Genomic DNA, 21,674 nt, shown 5'->3' on the forward strand with positions numbered 1-21,674 from the left:
CGGTAAGGGCTCTAGGACACTTGCTTAAGTCTTTATCGGCTAATGTTGCTTTCTCTCATGGGCCAAATTCTGACTGTGTTACTCGAGCAAAGCTCCCATCAGCTTCAACGGGAGTTTTGCCTGAGTGTGGGCTGCAGGAGTGGGCCCCTGGTTCCATTTGTGTGTCAAAGAAGATGACTTAATTCCTTATTAGAATGAATGTGTCTTTGGCAGAGGGTTCATTATGCAAAGGTGGGCATTCCCCATTCTCCCTGGTTGCCCATAGCAAAGGTGTATGTCACGCGCCCTGTCTGTGGTATTCATTCAGGAGATCAATCAATTAGGCTGAGCCTAAACTTTTGTCTTTCCCCTGTGTATCTGCATAACTTTTCCCCCATCCTGGGCTTCAGCAGTGAAGGCAGCGGCAGTACTCAGGAGGCAATGATGTCTAGCAGTTAGAGCAGGGAATTATGAGTTGGGAGAATTGGATTCTGTTCCTGACTGACTTCCACTGACACTGGATGAATCACTTAACCATTCCAAGCCTCTTTTTCCCAGTCTGTGAAATGGGGATACTAATGCCCGGCTTTAGAAAGGGCTTTGAGAACCACTGTTGAAAGGTGCTATAAAAAAGGGAAGCATTATTATATTATCCTCCCTATGGATGGAAGAAAACGCTGAGATAAGACTTCAGAACCACTCCATAAGCAGCCACAAGGGTAGAGCAGAAATGCAGTGCATGGCAGGAAGCTATTGACATGGGTCCTTCTCAGCCCTGTGATAAGCAGTTGCAACTTCTGTTATAGCTGGTATACCTGCTTACCTCCATGCCTGAACTTGGCCTATTCTTGCCAGTCTCTGGCAGGTTGGAGAGGAAGAGTTCAAAGGTCAACCATGAAACCAGTGCCCTGCCCTAACCCTAACCCTATCCACTAGGCCCCAGAAGTAATTGTATGTCCATGAAATGAAACAACAGGATTTTTACAGAGAACCTGCTATAAATGATCTTCCACATTTGCCTGTAATAACTTGTGAAAGTAGCTTTAATAAAAGGTAACAGTTGAGCTGATTCACTTTATCACAGCTATACAATTTGCTTCATTTTAAGATGAATATCCCCTGCCTGTTCTTTCAGTCCATTCGGAAGTAAGATAAACTCTCATGCTTCAGGGCACAAACCAAACTCTAACTATCAGGGATAGGAAGAAAGTTCTGTCAGCAGTTTATTCAATAACTTCCCTCTTCGAGATTCCTCTGGTGCATCTGATAGTATTTGGAGACAGGGTACTGAATTAGATGGACCACTGGCCTGGATTGAAATCCCTATGTTCCTAACATGCATGGGGTATAAACTGGAATGATCAGGAAATTCACACTGAACCAACCCTGGATCGATCCTCTGCTTTTCCATAAGCAACAGGATAAATCCAATAAGCCGCTGTTTAAACAGCATTGTGCAATTTCGAGTGTCTGTTTTTTCTTGAGCAATTTTCGCCTCACATAGTGATCATCTTTTTACTTAGGATTTTTTTAGGTATACAATTACTGTATTAAAGTGTGTGAGGAAACTGTAACAATAATATAATGCTATTAAAGAATGTTAACTACCATTAAACAGTGTACAAACATCATACTGGATTGTCTTTCCTTACAGAACAAAACGACTGAATTATCTGGCCATCTTGTCATTGATTGTTCAATGTTTTTTTAATGCTGGATAAGACAATGGAGATCTGTTTCCAAGTGATGATGGTTATCAGCAATCATCTTGCAGCAACAGGGACTGACCACCATTTTATCCATAGTGCAAACAGGAGCTTTCTCAGCCTGCTCCACCAGTAATCTGAATTCTTATCCAGGCACCAACTAGGAATCAGAAATAGCTCTGTCTCCATTTTATCTCAGCCCTGCGCTGCTCTCTGGTAGATCCTGCCAACAACACCAAATATCACTGGTGGTTTTGCACTGTGAGGTACAAACAGTTCTCACTTATGGGATTGTAAACTGGATGTGAGCCCAGAAAATATGAGTGTTTTTGCCACTACTGAGCCAGGTAGGAAATTTCCTTAGAAAAACCATGGCGTGAACCACAGCAAAATACATTGGTTCAAAAATAACTTGTAACTCACATCGTGCCAAAGCGTTTTACAAACCTAAACGCTCACCCGTGAAGTGCAGCTGCTCAGCAGGGCACAAGCAACACCGCAAATCATTTTAAGCAAGGAAGAGTTCTGTGTCCAAGTGAACCATTTCTTCTTGCCAGTTCAAGGGAGCTCCAAATCTGGTCAGAAGCAAATGTTAGCAGAAGATATTTATGTTTCCAAACACTTTTGTCCCCAAAAAGATGAGAATAAATCTTTGGATTATACCTACTACTATAGTATAGAAAAATATAGACCCAATGGGGTTTAATAGAAAAGAGAAAATCTGACCTGCCTTTTTAGCTCAGTTCTCTGTTGAGGCTAGTGATGGTTTAAAACGGGTCTGCAACCTTTCACAAGTGGTGTGCCAAGTCTTCATTTATTCACTCTAATTTAAGGTTTCGCGTGCCAGTAATACATTTTAACGTTTTTAGAAGGTCTCTTTCTATAAATCTATAATATATAACTAAACTATTGTTATATGTAAAGTACATAAGGTTTTTAAAATGTTTAAGAAGCTTCACTTACAATTAAATTAAAATGCAGAGCCCCCCGGACCAGTGGCCAGGACCTGGGCAGTGTGAGTGCCACTGAAAATCAGCTCGCGTGCCCCCTTTGGCACACGTGCCATAGGTTGCCTACCCCTGGTTTAAAAGCTAACAATGTGCCTCTTGTTCCCAAATTAATCCTGTGGAGAATTTGTGGTATATAATATACCCAGCTCCAGGGCCGGCTTTAGCTTTTTTGCCGTCCCAGGAAAGGAAAAAAAAAAAAAAAAAGGTGGCCAGACTGCTGAAGCCAAAAAAAACCCCAGCAGCCACAGGGAGCGCATGGAGGGTGGTCAAGGCGGCTTGCAGGGGGTGAAGGGCGGCACCCGCCCGCTCCCTCCGCCCGTGGGCAGCCCTCTGGCCTTGGGGTGCCTCTCCCAGCCGGGCAGGCAGAGCCCCCGGAGGCTGCAGGAGGTGCTGGCTCAGCCGCTCCTTTAAAGGCGGCTCGGCCGGGCTCAGAGCGGCGCGGGAGGCGGAGGCTGGTGCAGGCGGCGGGGAGTGGTGCGTCCCGGGGAGCCCGGCGGCATGGTGAGCGGCGAGGATCGCTAGTTCATTCCCCTGCAGGGCTGGGCTGACCGCCCCAAAACTGGCCAGAATGCCACCCCTTACAATGTGCTACCCCAGGCACGTGCTTTCTCGTCTGGTGCCTGGAGCCGGCCCTGCCCAGCTCTAACCAGTCCTCTGCTCCTTAGTTCCACAAAACAGTCTCTCAAGCACACTGCAGCTGAGCATCTGAAAGAGGAATTTGGAAATTAATTTCTTGTTCATTTAAAAAATATGTTATGCTCCAGCAATTCTATTTGTTCCTCCACTGCTCTGAGTGGAGGAACTTACTTGTTGCTGGGGAGAGCAGCAAGCAAAAGAGCAAGACCCACAAAACAGATTGAATCCAACCCTACCAAGCAACTAACTTCTCCTTTATATTTAATACTATTTCTGAGTTGTTCACTGGCTGTTTTCTTTCCGCCCAGTTCCTTCTTCGTTGGTGACACTTGTTTTTAGTAAAAGTAGTAACAATTTAAGTCTAGGATAGGGTGACCAGATGTCCTGATTTTATAGGGACAGTCCCGATTTTGGGGTCTTTTTCTTATACAGGCTCCTATTATCCCCCATCCCCTGTCCCGATTTTTCACATTTGCTGTCTGGTCACCCTAGTCTAGGACCATAGCTCCCTACAGGACTTTTCGAGCTGCAATGCTCCTAGTGTGATGCAAATTCGACTATCTCAGCGTTGTGTTGGTGCAGCCTTGCGGAGTCCTGCACACCCAGGGTCAGGCATTGATTTAATTAGATGAACCTGAATATTTGAATGCTAATTTCTAAAGTGTATTGTTAAATTTATTCACCTAAATTTTGGTTATTGCTGATTATGTATGATATGTATCTTATGACTTTTAAAACAAACTTTGTATTTGTGGATAATCTAAGCACAATACCCAGATGTACAGATACTCTTTTCTTAATCTGTATATATATATAGATAGATAGATAGATATAGCATTAGCTTTAATAATATTTTAAGGGACAAGCATGGTGTCATGATGGAGATGTTTGTGGCCAGAGAGTTGTTTGCACCAGTCTGCAGGGTGATGTTGGCGCATCACAAGACGCTGACTCCTCCATGTGGGGTCCTTCTGTGCAATGTGATGGGGCAATGTGTTGACTTTTTGTGGGTCCATGACCTGAGATGTTTTTGGGGCCAATGAGCAGTGGGTGTGAGATATGGGGTCATAGGCCTGCCAGAGGAGGGGGATCCTAGCCCATTTGGATAGACAGGACTCCTACAAACTACAGGGCACTCTGACAGGGCCATACCACTGAAAAGCACCTTCCCCCTATGAGTGCTAGACCCCATGCAGCCCCACCCCATCGACAGCCTTGGGGAATGTAGCAGGCCCGCTGTGCAGATGGGGAAGCAGAAGGCCGACCTAATGCCACCTGCTACAGACCAGCATGCCATGCTCCATGTCCCTTAGAGCAGACCATGGAGACTACATGCAACAGCCCATCTCTGAGAGACCCATACACCTCCCAGCATGCAACACTCTACCGCTAAGAGGCCTGTGGGAACTACAGATCCCAGCATGCAACACTCCATCTCTAAGGGACCTCTGGGAACCAAACGTCCCAGCATGCCACGCTCCCGCCTTCGTGCCGTGCCGCTTTGCATGCTGGGCGATTCGGTCTCCGCGCACATCCCACTCCAGTGCTCGGTCGGTGCGCAGGCGCAGTGTCTCATCCCTTGGCCCGTGTCCGGCCGCAGCGGGAGGCCCGGGAGTGTGCCGCGGAGGCCATGGCGCTGAACAGGAACCACTCGGAGGGCGGCGGCGTGATTGTCAATAACAGCGAGAGGTGAGAGCCCCCCCTTTTTTTCCTGGGGGGCCGTTACCAGTGGGCAGCTTGAAGGGGGTGGGGTTTGGGTCACGTGGTCCCCCCCCCCCCCCGGCGGGGGGGGCGAGGGGCCCCCCCCCCGGGAGCCAGCGCCCCGTGGCTCACCAGCCCCCCCCCCCTCTGCTGGCATCCCCCCTCCCCCTGGCAGCTCCATCTCCACACCCCCGCGAGATAGCTGCCCGGGTGCGCGCTGCCAGCTGCCCAGGATTAGGGGCTCAGGCCCATCCCGCTTGCCCCGTTCCTTGTGCCGCAGAGGTGGCCACCCTCCTTTGGGAGCTCACGGGCTGCCATGGTGACCTCTGGCAGCACCAGGAATGGAGGTGACGCCGGTGAGCCCCAGCTCCACTCTCGCTCCTTGCCTTGCAGAGCCTGCTCCTTCCCATCGTACTGTGCTGCTGGCGCTGGCTGGGCAGATTTGCCTGTCCAGAGCTTGTGCTGGTGCTGCTGGGAGCTATGTTCTTTCCTGGGTAGATCATCTAGTGCCAATGGCATGGACCCCAGGCAGCACCCCTCCTCTCCCCCCTCTTCCACCTGGTCAAACTGTGAGACCTCAGACTCTAGTGGTCATTAGATCTGTGTATCCCTCTCTGCCATTCAACAATCTTCTGCCCTTAGAAAGTTGCTCTTTCCTTCTGCTTTTGTTATTTTGTTAGTGGATGTTGTCCCTCATTAACATAGAGAGCACCCTGTTCTGCCACAGCAGGGTAGTTCACTCTTCATGGCTCCTGTCCTCTGGGGCCTGTCCAACACTCAAGTTTTTGTACAATTTTTCTGCTGAGGCCTGTTCTACACATCGATTTCACTACTTCAATTAGGAGTGGGACCTCACACCAGTATGGTTTAATCCAGGTAACCCCCTGCTGTCATGGATGCAGTTATACCTGTATAAAGGATGTATAACTGCATCCACTCTAGGAGTTGCACTGATTTAACTTAGTAGTTTCTAAATCAAAATAGCTAAATCTGGGAGCTGCGGGGGCAGTATGTGGAGCCCCCTGGCTGCCCCTACGCATAGAAGTTGGAGGTGGGAACATGCCACTACTTCCGGGAGCTGTGCGGAGTGGGATAAGTCCCGGATCCCGGAGGGACAGATTAAAACATCTGGAGGGCCGGATGTGGTCCCCGGGCCGTAGTTTGCCCACCCCTGATACAGGCCATCAAATTTACACAAACTGCTACTCTGGATCAAGTCCTAATAATGGGCCTCTTCTTTCCTTTGCTTGTTTGTAGCATTTTGATGACCTATGACCACATAGAAATTGCATTCAGTGATATGGAAAACATGCCAGATGCCTTCAAAGGGACCAAGAAAGGAAGTGTCTTCTTGACTCCATTTAGAGTAAGTAGTTTTCATAATAGGATCAGACACTTTAAATAGAGAGTGACAGAGAAACCTTCCTGGTTCCTGAAAGTATGGTTATCTAGCAGCCTTTGAAAATGGATGATCTTTGGACCTCAGCAGCATTATGTGTGCATTGTAAATCCTTTGTCAAAAGACATAAATACTGATTAGTTCCTGCAAGCAGCTATGTAGCCTGCCAAGGATCCTCAGGAGCTGAAAAGCAAAGGCTTAATGCATCAGTTAAACTAATAATCGTAACCATCTGGAGAGCAGCAAGCTGACTAGAAATCAGGAGGAGAGAGATCATAGCTAGTGGATGCTTCTAGAAGGCACTTCACATTATTGCCTCAGCTCCCAGGCATCTTGCTACTGTTCTGGAGATCTTGTGACCTGCAGGGCTGATTTAAAGCTCCAGGCGTGGGAAGCAGTTTCAGCACATTGAGCTCCATTTTCTCACAGTAAATTGTCTCTATGCTTCATGCTTGTTTCAAATGTCGCTTACTGTGAGTTTGCTCCTTTCCCCTGCAGGTTATCTTTGTGTCCAAGGGAAAGGATCCCATGCAGTCTTTCATGATGCCCTTTTATTTGATAAAAGATTGTGAGATTAAACAGCCTGTCTTTGGAGCAAATTATATCAAGGGGACAGTGAAAGCAGAGACAGGAGGTATGTAATTTTTGGTTACAGTAATGCTAGGGTAGTTACATAGCATCAGATTCAGAGAAATATCAAGTTTAGTCATTGAGCTAAACTGGGTGTTATCCAAATGGCTTAGTATTCAATACTATTAAAATGTATTTCTTTAAAAACTGTAACAAAAAATGTCTCTCCCTTCCCTTTCTCCCTGTCCAGTTGCAATGAATTGGTCTGTTCCAGAAACTGATCTAATTTCCGCTCTCTGTTCTGAATGTTAAAGTTCAATTGGCCAAATGATCTCATTGACGAAACATCCTTAAGTGGCTCATAACAGAGAGAAGGTCATGCCAACAGAATTCTAAGGGATGTCGATAAGCTATGGCCTGTTGAGAAAATCCGTTCAATCCCTGTCCAGATGATTCTTTGCTAAACTTCTCTGCTTCTTCCTAAATCCACGTTCACTTTCAGACAAGTAACCAGAAACAGTTGTCCATCACAAATCTCTTGTGTAGCTCAAGGAAAGGTTGTGTTATTGCCACAAAACGCCTTAGTAGTAAAAACCATCTCAAGTCACTTTATTTTAACAGGAACTGAATAAATGGGCATTACATGTTCTATTTCAGGCTTGAAAGGGAAGAAGCAGTCTTGAAATTGGGGAGGCTGGTTTTAAAGGGGAACTTACATACTCGAGTGAACCTGGAGAGAGGCAGGGAAAGACTTGTACAAATACGTATTTACCCAGTACTTCTTGTGTTCCTCCTTTCACTGTTACTGGAAACCTGTAATTTGATAACCTCTCTCTCACCCCCAGCTCGATTTCTTTTGCTTACTCTGGCACTGAAGTCATAATCCCGTGCTTAGGACACCACAGTCTGTGATCCTGGAAATCAGCATTATAGCTTCTGTGCAGGATCAAATAGGACAAATCAGCCTGTGAGGGGGGTGCACACAGTGAGAACAAACTCTGAAAACCATGTAAAAGGCAAAAGGATTTGCCTAAAATTTTGTGAGCCTTTCCCAGAGGAGTTCCCCTTTAATAGGAATGTCGCTATAACACACACAAGCATCGTGGGTTTAGTTCACAAAGTAATTTAATTTTCCTGTTCTGACACGGACACTGATTCATCTCTGGTGTGGTGCTGGGACGTTTGGGCTGTTCTTGTTTGTTTGTTTTATTTAAGCCTGAAACCTGGGATGTCACTCATATTTTTTTTATCCTATCCTAGAGCATCTTTCATACCATTTATGCTCTTTGCTTCATTGGGTACTCGACACCCCTGTCTAATTTATAGCTAATGATTGACTAGCTGTAAAGGCTTTTTAGCGAACTGGAATAACACAATCCCTGTTTTTTGCTCTAATCCTGTACCGAGCCAGAGCAAATCTCATGCTGCTGGTGTCATTGCCAACCACTGACAGACTATGACAATAGGCACACAACTTCAGCAACCTCTGATTGATGCTCCAACTTCAGGTACCCCTTGACCTGAAACTCCGATGGCCAATGTGTATTTTTCTAATCAGAGCATAATCATGATGATCCTATCCTTTTACCTGCAGGCTTTTAAGGTATTTGGGACAAAGCTAAAGTATTTTAGTGTTGCATGTGAGGGATCTATATAGATAGACCACAACAATTGCCTCATAGCAGGGAGACTAAATAACATTGAAAAAGATTCTCCTCTTTCAACTGATTTTTCTCCTCTGCAGGTGGCTGGGAAGGATCTGTAATGTTCAAAATGACTTTTTCAGCTGGGGGCGCTATTGAGTTTGGACAGCGTATGCTGCAAGTGGCATCTCAAGGTATTGAAGTTTCAGTTTTAACAACAAGGCTAAATCGGGTAATGGTAGAGGGGGAGCTGGCTCTTTTGTGTGGGCTTGTTACGAGCATAAGGTGCATGTGTCCTTCTTAGAATAAGGTATGGCAGGATGGATTAAAATATTTTTGAATTTCAGCCAGTAACTGGATTTCACTTGTGTTTTTTTTTTTTTTTAAAATCATTAATTTTACTCATCTGGTCAGCTGTAGATCTGCTTAGCCTATTGCACTCGTCTCCGAGTTTGTCTGATCTACTGCTGTGAAGAGGTCGGATCTGTCCTGACCTTGATTCAGTCCTTGTGGATCTGGTAGAATCAACTTGCTTTTGTTTTCATAGCCTCTAGAGGGGAAGCTCCCAATGGAGCCTATGGTTATTCCTACATGCCGAATGGAGCTTACGCCTTTGCGCCACCTGCAGCCAATGGGGTGTACGGTCCCCCTCCGCCAGGATACCCCTACCCACCACCACCTCCTGGTGAGTCTGCGAACTCAATAAGGAAATCTTTCCAGTGACCAAATTTAAAAAAGCAGGTTAAGGAAGAGGGGAAGGTGGCTGTATGTTTGGAGGTAACGTCTGGCTTGTTTTCAGGTTTGGTTCAGCACCTTATGCAATTTAAGTACCTGAGCTTATTTAATTGTATTTAGTTTTCAGACTTGTTTTGGCTGTATATGGTCCATGGCTGACCCAAAGGAGCTGTTCCTACAATATTTTCATTTTCTTCCTTTCCAAGCAGAGTTTTACCCTGGTCCCCCCATGATGGATGGAGCCATGGGTTACATGCAACCTCCACCACCTCCTTACCCTGGGCCCATGGAGCCTCCAGTCAGTGGCCCAGACCTTCCTTCCACTCCTGCAGGTGAGAAGTGTGTCCAGTGGATTAGATCAGACTACTGCAATGTTAGTAACATCAGTCACTGAGAACGAGTTGATCTACTACATTCCAGTATCATTTCTCTTCTCTCTACAATGGCCATGTAGAAATATGCAGCAAATAGTTGTCTACAAAGCATAATGAATATGAGCAAAAGCATTAAAATGTGATTCTCCTCTGAAAAGTAACATTTAAAATTGGCATAATCAAGGTTTCATGTACATCATCTCTTGGTGTTTTCAGAAACAACCTGCTCCATTTACAAGTTAAAATATAGTTTTTCCCTAACTGCCAGTCTTGCAAACTCAGTTCAATCTGACAGCCAACCTGGAGTCTTTCCAACAAGTTCATCATCAACAAATATTCTGCAGTTGGATCAATTCTGTTTCTGTGTGAGCCGGAAGAGAATCCAGCTTGTTTTCCGGTAGTGATGATCATTCTGCAGGGCTACCAGGAATAAAAAAAACAAAACAAAACAGCAGTGTAAAAGCTTGTATTAGTCAGCAGATCTGACTCTGATATATGTAGGAGTAGATTTGATGAGTAAGAAGGTCTCGGTAAGAACAGAACGCTTTTCAGAATAGAAATGCTCTTATAAAGAAGGGCTTTCAGCGGCAGCAGGTCAATAGGAATCAGTCTGACTGTCACTCAGTGAAATGGAACAATGAGTGAAGCATGGTAGAAATCCATAGAGTTAAGCAGCATTTGTTTGGCACAGCTCTGCCATTGTTTGCAGCATCCCATCAGAAAGCCAGAGGACAAACCGTGTTAATCTTAGCTGCCCAGCTTTCATCTGACCTGCCCATACTTCCCTAATTGATGAAATTGGATGGGAGGCATAATAGAAATGGGTCTGAAGTTGGTCACAAAACTCAGACTTGTAGTTTCATTTAAATGAGGTTTCTCAAAGTGATTTGGGACATTTTCTCAAGTTCTTGCATGTGAAATCGCTACAATCATGCAGAACAAACACTAAAATCACATGAAGCAAATGCTAAATAAGTGAGATTTTTAATACTGCTGGATCTCTGGTCTTCAAAGGAATTGGGGGTGGGGGAAGGAGCAGGTGTAGCACACCTCTTGAGTCTGAATCCATAGCTGTTCAGCTCAGGACTGGCACTTGGAAAAGGTGGTGGGTCCATGGGGCTGAACGCAAGACTTCAGAGTCAGGGGCAGCCGCACGATCCGGGCTGCTCTTGTGGATTAGCCTTTCCTAAGGAGTGAGTTCCCCACAGCTGCTATTAAAGCCTCATTTTTCTATTGTAAAAAGTCTTTGGATCATTGCCTTCGGGGAGCATTGCCTGTGATCGGCTGGTCTTCAAAAGCAGCTGTTAGCATTTGTTCCATAGACAGAGCAAAACCCCGACGGCAACTGCAAGCTGATGTGGCAGGATATTATAGCTCCTTCAGTGCTGAGTCCCACAGGACCTGCTGATCTCCCTGGTTTCTTACCGGGCAATACTATAGTGACTTGATTCCTCACCCTCTGCCGTTTGAAGGGGTCCCACTAACTATGTAGCTTTGTGTTGTTGTTGCCACTTTGTAGATCAGGTGGGTACAGAACTGAGGGTTGGCCTAATACCTGGTAGGCAGAAACATGGTGGGCTGCAGTGTCACCTAATCTCCCCTGCAGTGTCACCTAATCTTTAACCTGTGTTTGCTTGCAATAGCTGAAGCGAAGGCTGCAGAAGCTGCTGCCAGTGCTTATTACAGTCCAGTCAACCCTCATAATGTCTACATGCCCACAGTAAGTTTCACGCATTGTTCTATATGTAATAAACAACTGTATGTTGACTGTGTAAAAGGGGGGCAGAGTCACTCTAGAGGGCATAGTAAATGTCACAGGAAATTAGATTAAATGTCCGTACTCTGGATAGTGATCATGTACAGATAGTAGAGGGTTAAAAGCAGCAATATTGATTGTGTTAACAGCCATTGTTCCTGTTGGAGAAACAGGGTTTGTTTGAACTAATTGATTTCCTAGCTGTGGATATATGTTCCTTACATATTTTTCCCCTCTTCTATTTTAGGACCAGCCTCCCCCTCCTCCTTACTTCCCACCAGAGGACAAGAAGACCCAATAAGCTGAAAAGGAACCTCTCTATGATGCATTGCTTCCTTATTTTCCATCTAGCTGAATCTTGGGGTGGGGTGTACAGCTTTAAGGAGTCATAGTCTTCCCTCGAGGCAGGTAGATAGACACACACACACACACAGAGTGAAGGAAGAGATTTAAAATGTTCTGGACTATCACTTACAACCCTGAGGGTTTTATCCCTGCTGTCAAATTCCTGCTTTCCCTGTGCCCAGTGATAGCTAGAATATCCGTGACAGTTTCTCTTGCATCCCTTCTCCACCAGTACACTTAATATAGTCCTCCGTTGAATGAGGTGACTGTTCCAATTTTAAAGCTAACAGATCCCTAACACTGAAACAAGACTTGTCTTAACTCTAAAGAATTCCCTTCAGCCTAGCGCATCTCATCTAGCTTTCATCTGCTCCACAATTGCATGGGGGAGGCTGCGGCGGCTGCTTTGGGCTTCAGAAGGAAACTGATACCTATTGCACTTCTGTCCAGTGCTTAGGAAACTTCCCTCAGCAGGGACACCTGAAATATTGCTGTACCCCCACAAAGTGCACTGTTGCGTCCTATCTTGGTGCAGTCAAGTTTGATCTTTTGAGGAAATGTTTGACTCTCCTTACAAGGCTGTGTAGTGGCACCTACCTATACCTTGGGTCTACTGGGGCATTAGAATGTCCTGCTGTCTCTTTCCCAGTAAGATGTGGGTCTTAGATCAGTAATCCTGGCCATTCCTTTTCTAGTCATTAATGCACCTTGGGTTTTTTTTCTTTCCAATAACGCAAGCTGCGCTTTCTGACCAGTGACACATCTTACTGCTGTGATTAGACTGTTCAGTTGAGGTGGGTGTGGCAATAGTTGTGTAAACTCCACCCTGGAAGGATTTGGGAATTGTGTGTGTCGTTCTGACTTGGATGGGAGAGCATTTTTCCCCTGACCTGGTGGAGCTGAAACATCATCATACTCTGCTTTCCTGATGCTTCCACCCACCCCTGCAAAATGGTTCCCAGATGCATCCTCTTCTGCTAGTATAACCGGGAGCATGTGGAAAAGACTCGCAGACTGATGACTCTGTTCTATGTTTCATTCCCTTTGTGAGACTGAAGAAGGTCTTGTTGCACCCTGGAAAGACTGAGGGCCTGATTCTTCTCTCATGTTGGTTTTAACTTCATTGTAATGTCATCAAATTCGTTACTGCTCATTTTTTCAGGAGGGAGATCAGAATCTGACCCCAAGAGGGCTGCGTGTCCTAGATTTCCTTCAACAGAAGGAAACACAAGTGCTGAGATTCCTGGTCTCTGGAGTGCCGAGTTACCAAGCCAGCGTCTCTCTAGTCGCTGACAGGAGGCCCTCCTCCAACACTTCAGAACAGATTTGATTCCTGAACGTCCTGGCTTGTTTGGCGTACTCAAGCTGAGTTGAGCTCCGTGATGAAAGTTCACATGCCAGTCCTGTCTTTCCGAGTTAGCAGCAGTTGCAAATCACCTCCCACCGCTATAGCAATGGCACTCCAAGCAGAAGTATGTAGAACAATGTGTTCACTTGCAGTTGGATTTAATTTTTGGAACTAGCCCTTCGGTGCTGGTTATCCAGGAGAAAGCAATGTAGCACAGCTTAAGAACATTCCTTTTTTTCATCACTGGACCGTTGGTTAGTGTTCCCAGACCAGCTATTAATTTAATTATAAATAACACTAATCTTGCGCTTTCACATGGGCTTTTCAGCTCCATTAGGGATTCAAGCATGCTTGTTCCATAATGTCATTTTTTTATATTGATTTCAGTAGCAGTCACTGCAGTACTTGGAACCTCTGTGGGACTGATCAGTAACCGGCTGTGGGAGAATCCTGCAGACTTACATATGAATCAGATTTGTAGATTTCCTTTGGGAGAGCAGTGCACAGCTCTTCCAAGCAAGTGTGCTGAAAGATGTGCTAAGGAAGCTTGCTGAAGTTTACTGCATGCAACGTGCACGAAAAACAGGGCCCACCTCCTGTTTCCTTTTAGTTTGATCTCCTGAAAGCTTTCTAGCTGACTGCTCACATTGCTGCTCTGTGCACTGACTTTTCTAGACTTGCTGTTGAAATTGCAGTGATGTAAAGAAATGGGTATTTTAAAAAAAGTATTTATTTTGAAGTTGAATTAATATATAAATGTTTAAAAAAGTTCTGAATGCAGATTTTGTTTTGCTGAGACTGTGAAGTAAAGATAAATTCGCTTGATGCTCTTTGTGCCTGTGCGTTTGTGTGTCACGCTGGTCTCGCCACAGGCAGTGGGATGGAAGGATTGTCTTGCAATTAAAGCACAGGGCTGGCAGTCAGGAGGCCTGGATCCTATTCCTGGCTCTACCACACATTTCCTGTGTGACCTTGGGTGAGTCACTTAATCTGTCTTCAGCTTCCCTGTTTCTAAAATGGAGATGATGGGTAACATTTTCCAGAGCGCCTGAGTCATTTAGGAGCCTACGTCCCATTCCTCTAGGTTGTTTAGGTGCTATTGGCCTTTCCTGGGCCAAATTCATTCATTAAAGTGCTCTGTGGTCCTTGGATGGAAAGTGCTGTAGAGTGACAAAGTATTCCAGTGAAGTATTAGCATAGGGTCTCCTCAGGCTTTGGGGACCCTGAATTCCTGGGATGACCGTCTTCACCCCTGTGTTCTCTAGAATGCAGTGACTTACAGTCAGCTCCAGCTTGGAGAACCAGTGTGCTCACTTAGGGCCAAATGCTGTGAGATGGTGAACACCTCCAGTTCCCACTGACGTGAGTGGGAGTTGAGGGCATTCAGGGTCTGGTCCATAGCAGGAAACCAGGAGCCTTAGCCCTACTCCTCTTCCTTCCTTCCATGAGCTGTAACAAGCCACTTTAACCCACCTGATATTCACCCACTCACTGACATGACCATCTTCCAACCCCAAGTTTCTAGCTACTGCACACTCAGCTCTGGCAACCTGCCAGGCTATGTTATGTATGTAACTTGAACCAGAGGCTTGCTTAGCTGCTGGGTTTTTCCCTAATGAGATGAAGATGGGGAGGGGTGTGAGACAAGACGAAATGGAATCTTATAGCACAGCAAGATCCTGGTAAATCCTGTTTTATGGATTACATTTGTTAGGAGTCTAATTTCAAAGCCAGCAATAGTTTCTGCTAGCTTCCCGGAGTGTAGCCTTGGAGATGCCTTAAAACACTTCCCATGGCTCTAGCAGAGTGCTTTGTACTGCAGGGATCCTACACTTGGTTTTTATGCCCTTCTGTGATTTCCTTTTGCCCAAGCACAGAAAACCCCAGGGAATTTATGGTTGGGTACAGTGCTGCCTGTGCTACTTCCCCCTGGGCCTTTCCCTGCAGCTGTGGTATGTACTGTGTGACTCCACAGCCCCAATTAATCCTGCCTCTGCTGGATGTGCCCCAGAGAAGAAACACGGACACGGGGCTCTGCTGACAACTGGATCTGGTGCTGAAAGTGAGTGTCTTCCCTTGGGTTCTTTGGTAGCTCACTAAAGGCACTCACATCTGAAAACTGAGCGGGGAAGGTGTCTCTTCCCAAGTCCAGTCCAGTGGAGATTCTGAGATAAGCAGGTAGAGAGTCATGTCTGCTAACAACTGGATACGCTTCAGGGGGACGGAGCGAGTTGGGACCAGACAAATGTTTTCCATCTGAAGAATTGAAATTGGTTGGCTAAATCAGCAGTCTCTAACCCTTTTCATTGCAGTTCCTCTTGCAATAGGTTGGAGAACAAGTATGCTTCCCACTCACCGTGCCCTGGCATAGTTGTGAATCTGATTGAGGGGGCAATAGGGTGTGGGTGAAAGGATTTATGGAGCGGGGTGCTTCACAGTCATAGCTGAGAAGATTTTTGCAGCAGTTTTGGATAGATTGGGGAGCTGTGAAGCAAGTGTGAGGAAGGCCCAAGATGTAGAGGATGCAATAGATGAGCCGTGAGATGATCCAGGCTTGGACCAGGGTATTCAATTCAATGGAGCTGTCTGGGTTTAACTGGGGTCAGATTTAATCAGAATCCATCAGGTTCCGCAGTGAAATCAACATAGAAATGGAGCCTTGTCTCTACACACTAGGAGTAGAACAAATAGAGAACACTGTACAGACCCAGTGATAGTCAGAACCTTTTCCTTTAAATGGCTGCTAACTCAACAGACTGATAAATCTCCCGCTTTCCCCCCCCCCCCCCCCAGTGGCCACCAAATCTACAAACCCTTTTGAGCTACTGAGAAGCCATGTTGAGTATTTTGGCACAAGAAGAACACCTTCAGCTGCCTGCAGGAGACAGTGTGGCCTAATGGATAGATCTCTAAACTGGGAGTCAGGAGACCTGGATTTTCTATTCCTGATTCTGCCACTGAGCTGTTGCATGACCGTGAGCGAGACACTTCATCTCTGTGTTTCAGTTACCCCATCTGGAAAGTCAGGGTAATGGTCTTTCCTTTGGAAAGTGCTTTGGTATCTGCAGATAAAAAGCTCTAGGGAGACGTTACGTCTTACTGTTAAGAACCTGATGCAGAGGTAAGTGGCATGGACGCACTGCCTCCGCTTGGAAGTGGGAGCAGAGGGCAGGAAATGGCATAAATTAATATCTCCAGATCTAGTTTCGGCATGTTGGATCTTTAATTAGTTCTAAACCAGCGCTAAGTCAACATCATGTGATCCTAAAATCATACTATTGCAATGTGTCATTTGGACAGTCTTCTATTTTATGTGGTGTTTTTGTCCCTACTGAACCAATAAAAAGGTTTTTAAAACCCCCCACAGATTTTAGGAGCTTATTAGATCCTGAAGTCTGTAAGTGCTGATGGGAAGGTAGCAATAACAGAGGCATCAGTGGTTAGAGCACAGGACCTGGAGTTCTTCACCTGGCTCTATTGCTTATTCTCTATTTGAGATTGGGTAAATCACTTAATCTCCTTGCCTCCGTTTCCCCATCTTTAATATGGGGATATTTTCCCTGCCTCACTGGGGTGCAGTGAAGCTTAATGAATGTTTCTAAAATGCTTTGAAATCCTCTGATGAAAACTGCTACTACAAAAATTCCAGGTACTATTGATTAATTCTCTCCCAACACCTTTGAAATATACCACTTTCTACAACTCTGCTGCTGCGTTTTGCCTGTTGCTCTTGTTCTAATTCTGTGGACATCGGAACCAATCTGTGGTATCTCCAATGAGCCCATCCCTGTAGTACTTGTTAGCCGACTAGACGAACCTTCCAGTTATCGAGAATGGGGAAACTAATTGGCTGAACTTCTGTTCTGACTTGCTATTTGAATGGTTCTGGTAAGTGCGGATGCTTTTACTTTAGGCTCCATTCCAACTCTGCCAGATGCCCGCAGGAGTTGGTTCAGGCCCTCAGTTTGAAATGCTGGCATTTGTTTTTGTTCGGAAAGCAGAACACTGGAAGCAAGGCAGACCAGTCCCAGCATGCGCGTAGTCCTGCTGAGATCATAACAAATGCACTGTTGTTATCCTACTGAGCAGAACTCCTAGTAATAAAATCTGTGTTTTGCATTAATTTACTTCCAGCCGGAGCAGCTGAGTCATGTAACTCTGTCTCTGCGATTGCAGTGGAACAAGCCTGGCTAGCCAGCTACCCCATTCATATCCTGCATGTAGTTTTCCTTCCAGTGCCTGCAGGGTGGCTGCCTGCCTTCCTATAATCAGTAAGTAATGGAAAAAAGCAATTGATTATATCTCTGGTGATCGAGGTGGTCTGACCTATAGGCAGTCACAGCCTGGGAAGCAGGCTATCATAGCAAATGCAAATGGGGACAGCAAGGGGCAAAGTTCAGCCTGAAATATTTAAGTGGCAGGCATTGCAGGGTGTGTCCCTGTGAGTGAATCTCTCCTGATCCCCTCAGGTAAATGGGTTTGGTTGGTTTGGCTGCGTGTTTGAGTTTCCTGAGAGAGAGCAGCTGGAAAAAGGTTTGTGTCATGCACATACCTGTGTGGGATTGAGACAATGGGCGGGCGTCCGTGTGTTTGTTAAAATTGACTGCGACTGAGGGCTAGTTCCCAGGCTTGGATTGAATCTGTGGAAGGAGGCTGATATGCTGGGGGTGGGTTTGAAATGGCTAGATGCACACGAGCTTGGAAAAAAGGGGATGTGAAACCTTGGGGCGGGGGCTTTGTGAATTGTCATCCTGCTTGCAGTCCAGGGGCAAAAAATTGTGTCAGCATATAGAACATTGTATGTGATTATATTATATCCTTTAAAGTTGGGGGGTGCAAATAGTGGAGCATATAGACCCATGAACGGCCTGGAGGGGGAGCAAATAACACTCCTGTTGCTGTCATGCTGGGCAATGCTCACAGCTTCATTCACTAGAGTGAATCCGTCATGTTACATTGGGCTGATCATGGGATTAAACTCCGAGTTGGTATTAGAGTCCCGCTTGCTCTGATGCTATCTGTTTGCTGCTGTGGCAGGTCATATGGTTAAATACTTCTGCTGCTGCTGATAATAGGTGGATGTGGAAAAGGGCTGGATAATTGTATGAGCAATAATGTACATTTATGCCAGCCAATGGGGTGATCAAATCTCATGCTTTAGGGTGTAACCGATCATTGGGGGAGGGGGGGTCAGGAAGGAACTCCACCCTACCCACCCCCATCTCCATGGGCAGCATTGAGAAATTGGCCACTTGTGCAATAGGATGCTTTCACTGAAGCCGCAGCAGGAATTGCTACTCTGGAGCAACAGGTATTGGCCCTTTCCTGGCTATGATCTGGTATGGAAAACCCCACCTTTCTAAAACTTCCCTTTACGCCGTTCAAAGGTAACTTTCAACTCTCTGCTGTAGGTCAGTGCAGTTAGCCCTGTAGGGCCTGGGTGCTGGCTGGCTGAGGGTATGTCTACACTGCGATTAAAAAACTGGGGCACCAAGTCTCAGAGCCTGAGTCAGCTGAGTCGGGCTCATGGGCTGCGGAGCTAAAAATGGCAGTGTAGATGTCTGGGCTCAGGCGGGAGCCTGGACTGTGGGACCCCTAGACAGCCTGAGTCTAGGTGTCTGCACTGCAATTTTATAACCCCACAGCCCAAGCCACGCAAGCCCAACTTATCTGACCCGAGCCAGCCATGGGTGTTTTATTGCAGCGTAGACGTACCCTCTGTGTCTTGATCCTTATATCCAGGGACTGCTGACAGGGCCGGCCTTAGGGGAAATGGTGCCCTGGCCACCCCTCCATCTCTCCTAGCATCTGCTGCCTCCCTGGGCTTTCCACCCATTGCCCCCGGTCCCACTGCCTCTCCCCCTCCCGCATTGACCTGAGCTCCCTTCCATGGCTTTGCACCCCAGGCCTGCCCTGCTCCTCGCCTCTTGACCACATCACCCTGGGTGGTCGCCCACAGCGCCCACCCGTAAGGTCTCAGTACGGGGCTCTCGGCTCTGAAATGTGTTTCCTCCACTGGCCCTAGTCTGCTGCTCTTCAGGGCCCGTTTCTTTTCTCAGGCTCTCACCTGTGTGGGGAAGAGATGATTGTGGGGTGAGTATTTAGTTTGTGGGTGGGAGTCTCTCAATATTGAAGCTGGTCAATAATCTCATGTATGGTCCTTGGGCACATATAGTAGGCATGTTGGGTAAATTAATACATAAAATATCTGGTTGCCCAGGCAACATGCTGAGTCTGGATCCCAGTTGTGAGTTCAAACCACTTGACATTGCCTTTCTCAGAAGCATCTGACTTGGTCTCAAGGAGACGCTGATGTGTGTTAGCGTCTAAAGGCTCTAGAACGGTGTGAAATTGGTGAGGGAATGGCCAATGAACTCTGAAGCCTCCTTTCCTGCCTCTCCAAAAGCAGTGAAACAATGACTGTTTCCCTGAGTTGTGCTATTATGGATGCTGCTACTGCAAATATATGGAAGTGAATAACCAAAGGAGACTGAGGTTGAATTCATCTTAATGGGAAATGATCAGGGAGGGAAAAAAGTAATATTGCCACATGTATGAAAGATTAAATTAGTAGCGAGAAAATGTTATTTTAAGCTTCTGAGGAGAATTGCAAACTGAACAAATATGCATCCGAAGAAGTGGGCTGTAGTCCACGAAAGCTTATGCTCTAATAAATTTGTTACTCTAAGGTGCCACAAGTACTTCTGTTCTTTTTGAACAAATAAAATATCAATTTTTTAAAAAATTGGACAATGTCCTCCATAAGCCAGAGGCCACTGAAAGCTCGTTAAATCTAATTAAAAAGAAGCATGGCTAAATTATCCAGGGCAGTAACTGGAGAATTTAGCAGGAGGAAGGAAAAATCAGCCAAGGTCTGAGTCTGAAGCCACTGGGGTCTCCATTAATTCTTTAATCATGGCTGTGTTGGGCTTGTCTCAAACCTCCCTCCCCCGCCCCCCTGCTCTCCAGAGGAATGCTGGGATAATGATCAGCGTGGAAGGGTTTTACCCCTTCCTTGCCCCTGGAACCCACAGTCCTGAGGACACTTAGTGGTGGAACGTCCTGTCCTGACCTACCAGGTAATTCCCTGGCATGTTGTGCCATGCCAAAACGGTTATTGTGATAACCTCTAAGAATTTCTGAGCTGGTCTTGGAATCGGCCCTGGTACAGAGGTTATGGAGTGGGTCCGTATCCAGTGCGATACCAGGTGCCCATGTGCAGCTGCTCTATGGTAGCATAAATGGCACAACCAAATTAATATTATTGGAAAAGGCCAAGAGAGAAACTTGTTAGTTACACAATTTGTTCACTAAAAACCATCCCCATATCTTCAGGAACCCAGCATCTCTGTGGCTCGGAGGAGACATGATCGCATGTTGTCTTTTGATTGAGAGCATTTAATGTAAAAACTATGCACCCTGCACTGTGGTTCCCTGTATATGTGAAAATGCGTGGTAGTGTATCCTCAGGATGAGAGAAACAAAGCTCCTGTCTGCCCTGCATTGGCATTAAAAGTCCCCGGCACTTCTTGTAAGAGTAAGTGTTTTGCCCTGGTGTCCAAAATTCCCTAACTGTGGGGCAACCATACTGTGCACTTGCTGTTTCTTGTCATCCAGCCCAGAGGTGGCTGCTTTTCTGTAGTGCTGTAGTTGAAGCAGTTTGGGGACCCCTCAGGATGGAAGGCTTTCTCATATTTCTAGGCAGGATACCAATAATCTTTGTCCTCCTACTCCTCTTGACTGTGTGTGTAGCTAACAGAGTGCAGCACAGAGAGGGGGTGCGTTGTGGAAGAGAAAGGAATTTGATTTGCATCCTATTCAAGGCAAGGAGTGGCAGCCAACAGAATGCACTGAACATACACTCCTGGAGAGACTGATGCTGGGAGGCTTCGTCAGGTGATGCGACGACTGGGACTTCGAGCCCAAGGAGAGCAGCATTAGCTCAGAGAATCTGAAGAGGAGGAGAAGGGTATGTTATGATTGCATGATGAAATTTCTTTCCGTTTTTATGCTGTAGCCTTCTTGGGTTTTTCTTTATGACTTGTCAAACAGTAACAGGCAGGGCAGAGTTTTGCATAGTCATTCGACCCAGCCTCCTCCCTAGCAGCCCCCTGGGTGTTAAAAGGAGAAGTGAGTGGGACTCATGTTGAAATCATTTTTTCAACTTTTTGTGTATTTCCAGCCCAGTGATCAAGATAAGAGTGAGGAAAGGCTGTGGGCCCGCCGGCTGGATAACCAAGCCAAGAGGTAGGAAGACAGGCGGGTTACTTACATTTACTGAGAATTGCTTTTAGCACTGGGTTCTTTTTAAAGGAGGAAATCCCTTTTAAAGTGACTTTTGTTGATCTGTTCGCTTTTCTCTGAAGACTCCCATAGCAATGAATATTTCCAGATCACTTAACTATGGCATCTCATTTACCTTGGATATATTCAATGCCGCTTTAAAACGCTCTTTCAGAGGATTCCACTATT

At 46.1% G+C, this 21,674-nt stretch overlaps 2 protein-coding genes across 3 annotated transcripts in view; both read left to right on the top strand.

The window, feature by feature from the left end:
• Positions 1-4,818: 4,818 nt before the first annotated feature.
• Positions 4,819-14,028, top strand: WBP2 (WW domain binding protein 2). The gene is made up of 8 exons (XM_034789583.1): positions 4,819-5,020; positions 6,290-6,398; positions 6,930-7,065; positions 8,746-8,838; positions 9,192-9,329; positions 9,589-9,711; positions 11,397-11,473; positions 11,757-14,028. The coding sequence occupies exons 1-8, from the start codon at positions 4,962-4,964 to the stop codon at positions 11,808-11,810; spliced, it is 789 nt and encodes a 262-aa protein (XP_034645474.1). The 5' UTR covers positions 4,819-4,961; the 3' UTR covers positions 11,811-14,028.
• Positions 14,029-17,344: 3,316 nt separating this feature from the next.
• The window catches only part of UNC13D (unc-13 homolog D), a 49,159-nt gene continuing 44,829 nt past the window's right edge, over positions 17,345-21,674 (top strand). Inside the window, exons 1-3 of one of the 2 annotated variants that reach the window (XM_034789585.1) lie at positions 17,345-17,473; positions 21,026-21,171; positions 21,385-21,449. The gene's annotated coding sequence lies outside the window, so the exon portion shown is untranslated. Of the gene's footprint in view, positions 17,474-20,966; positions 21,172-21,384; positions 21,450-21,674 lie in introns of those variants that run through there. The other variant, XM_034789586.1, reaches the window with a different exon arrangement.

This window comes from Trachemys scripta, chromosome 14 (genome assembly GCF_013100865.1).
Source record: "Trachemys scripta elegans isolate TJP31775 chromosome 14, CAS_Tse_1.0, whole genome shotgun sequence".
NCBI classification, from domain to species: Eukaryota; Metazoa; Chordata; order Testudines; family Emydidae; genus Trachemys; species Trachemys scripta.

What these genes read in the sequence shown, in the direction of transcription:
- WBP2 (XM_034789583.1), top strand. Translation starts at nt 4,962, where the DNA reads ATGGCGCTGAACAGGAACCACTCGGAGGGCGGCGGCGTGATTGTCAAT. An exon ending in AGTGAAAGCAGAGACAGGAG is followed by an intron (nt 7,066 to 8,745) that starts GTATGTAATTTT and finishes TCTCCTCTGCAG; the next exon opens with GTGGCTGGGAAGGATCTGTA. An exon ending in CCTTCCTTCCACTCCTGCAG is followed by an intron (nt 9,712 to 11,396) that starts GTGAGAAGTGTG and finishes TGCTTGCAATAG; the next exon opens with CTGAAGCGAAGGCTGCAGAA.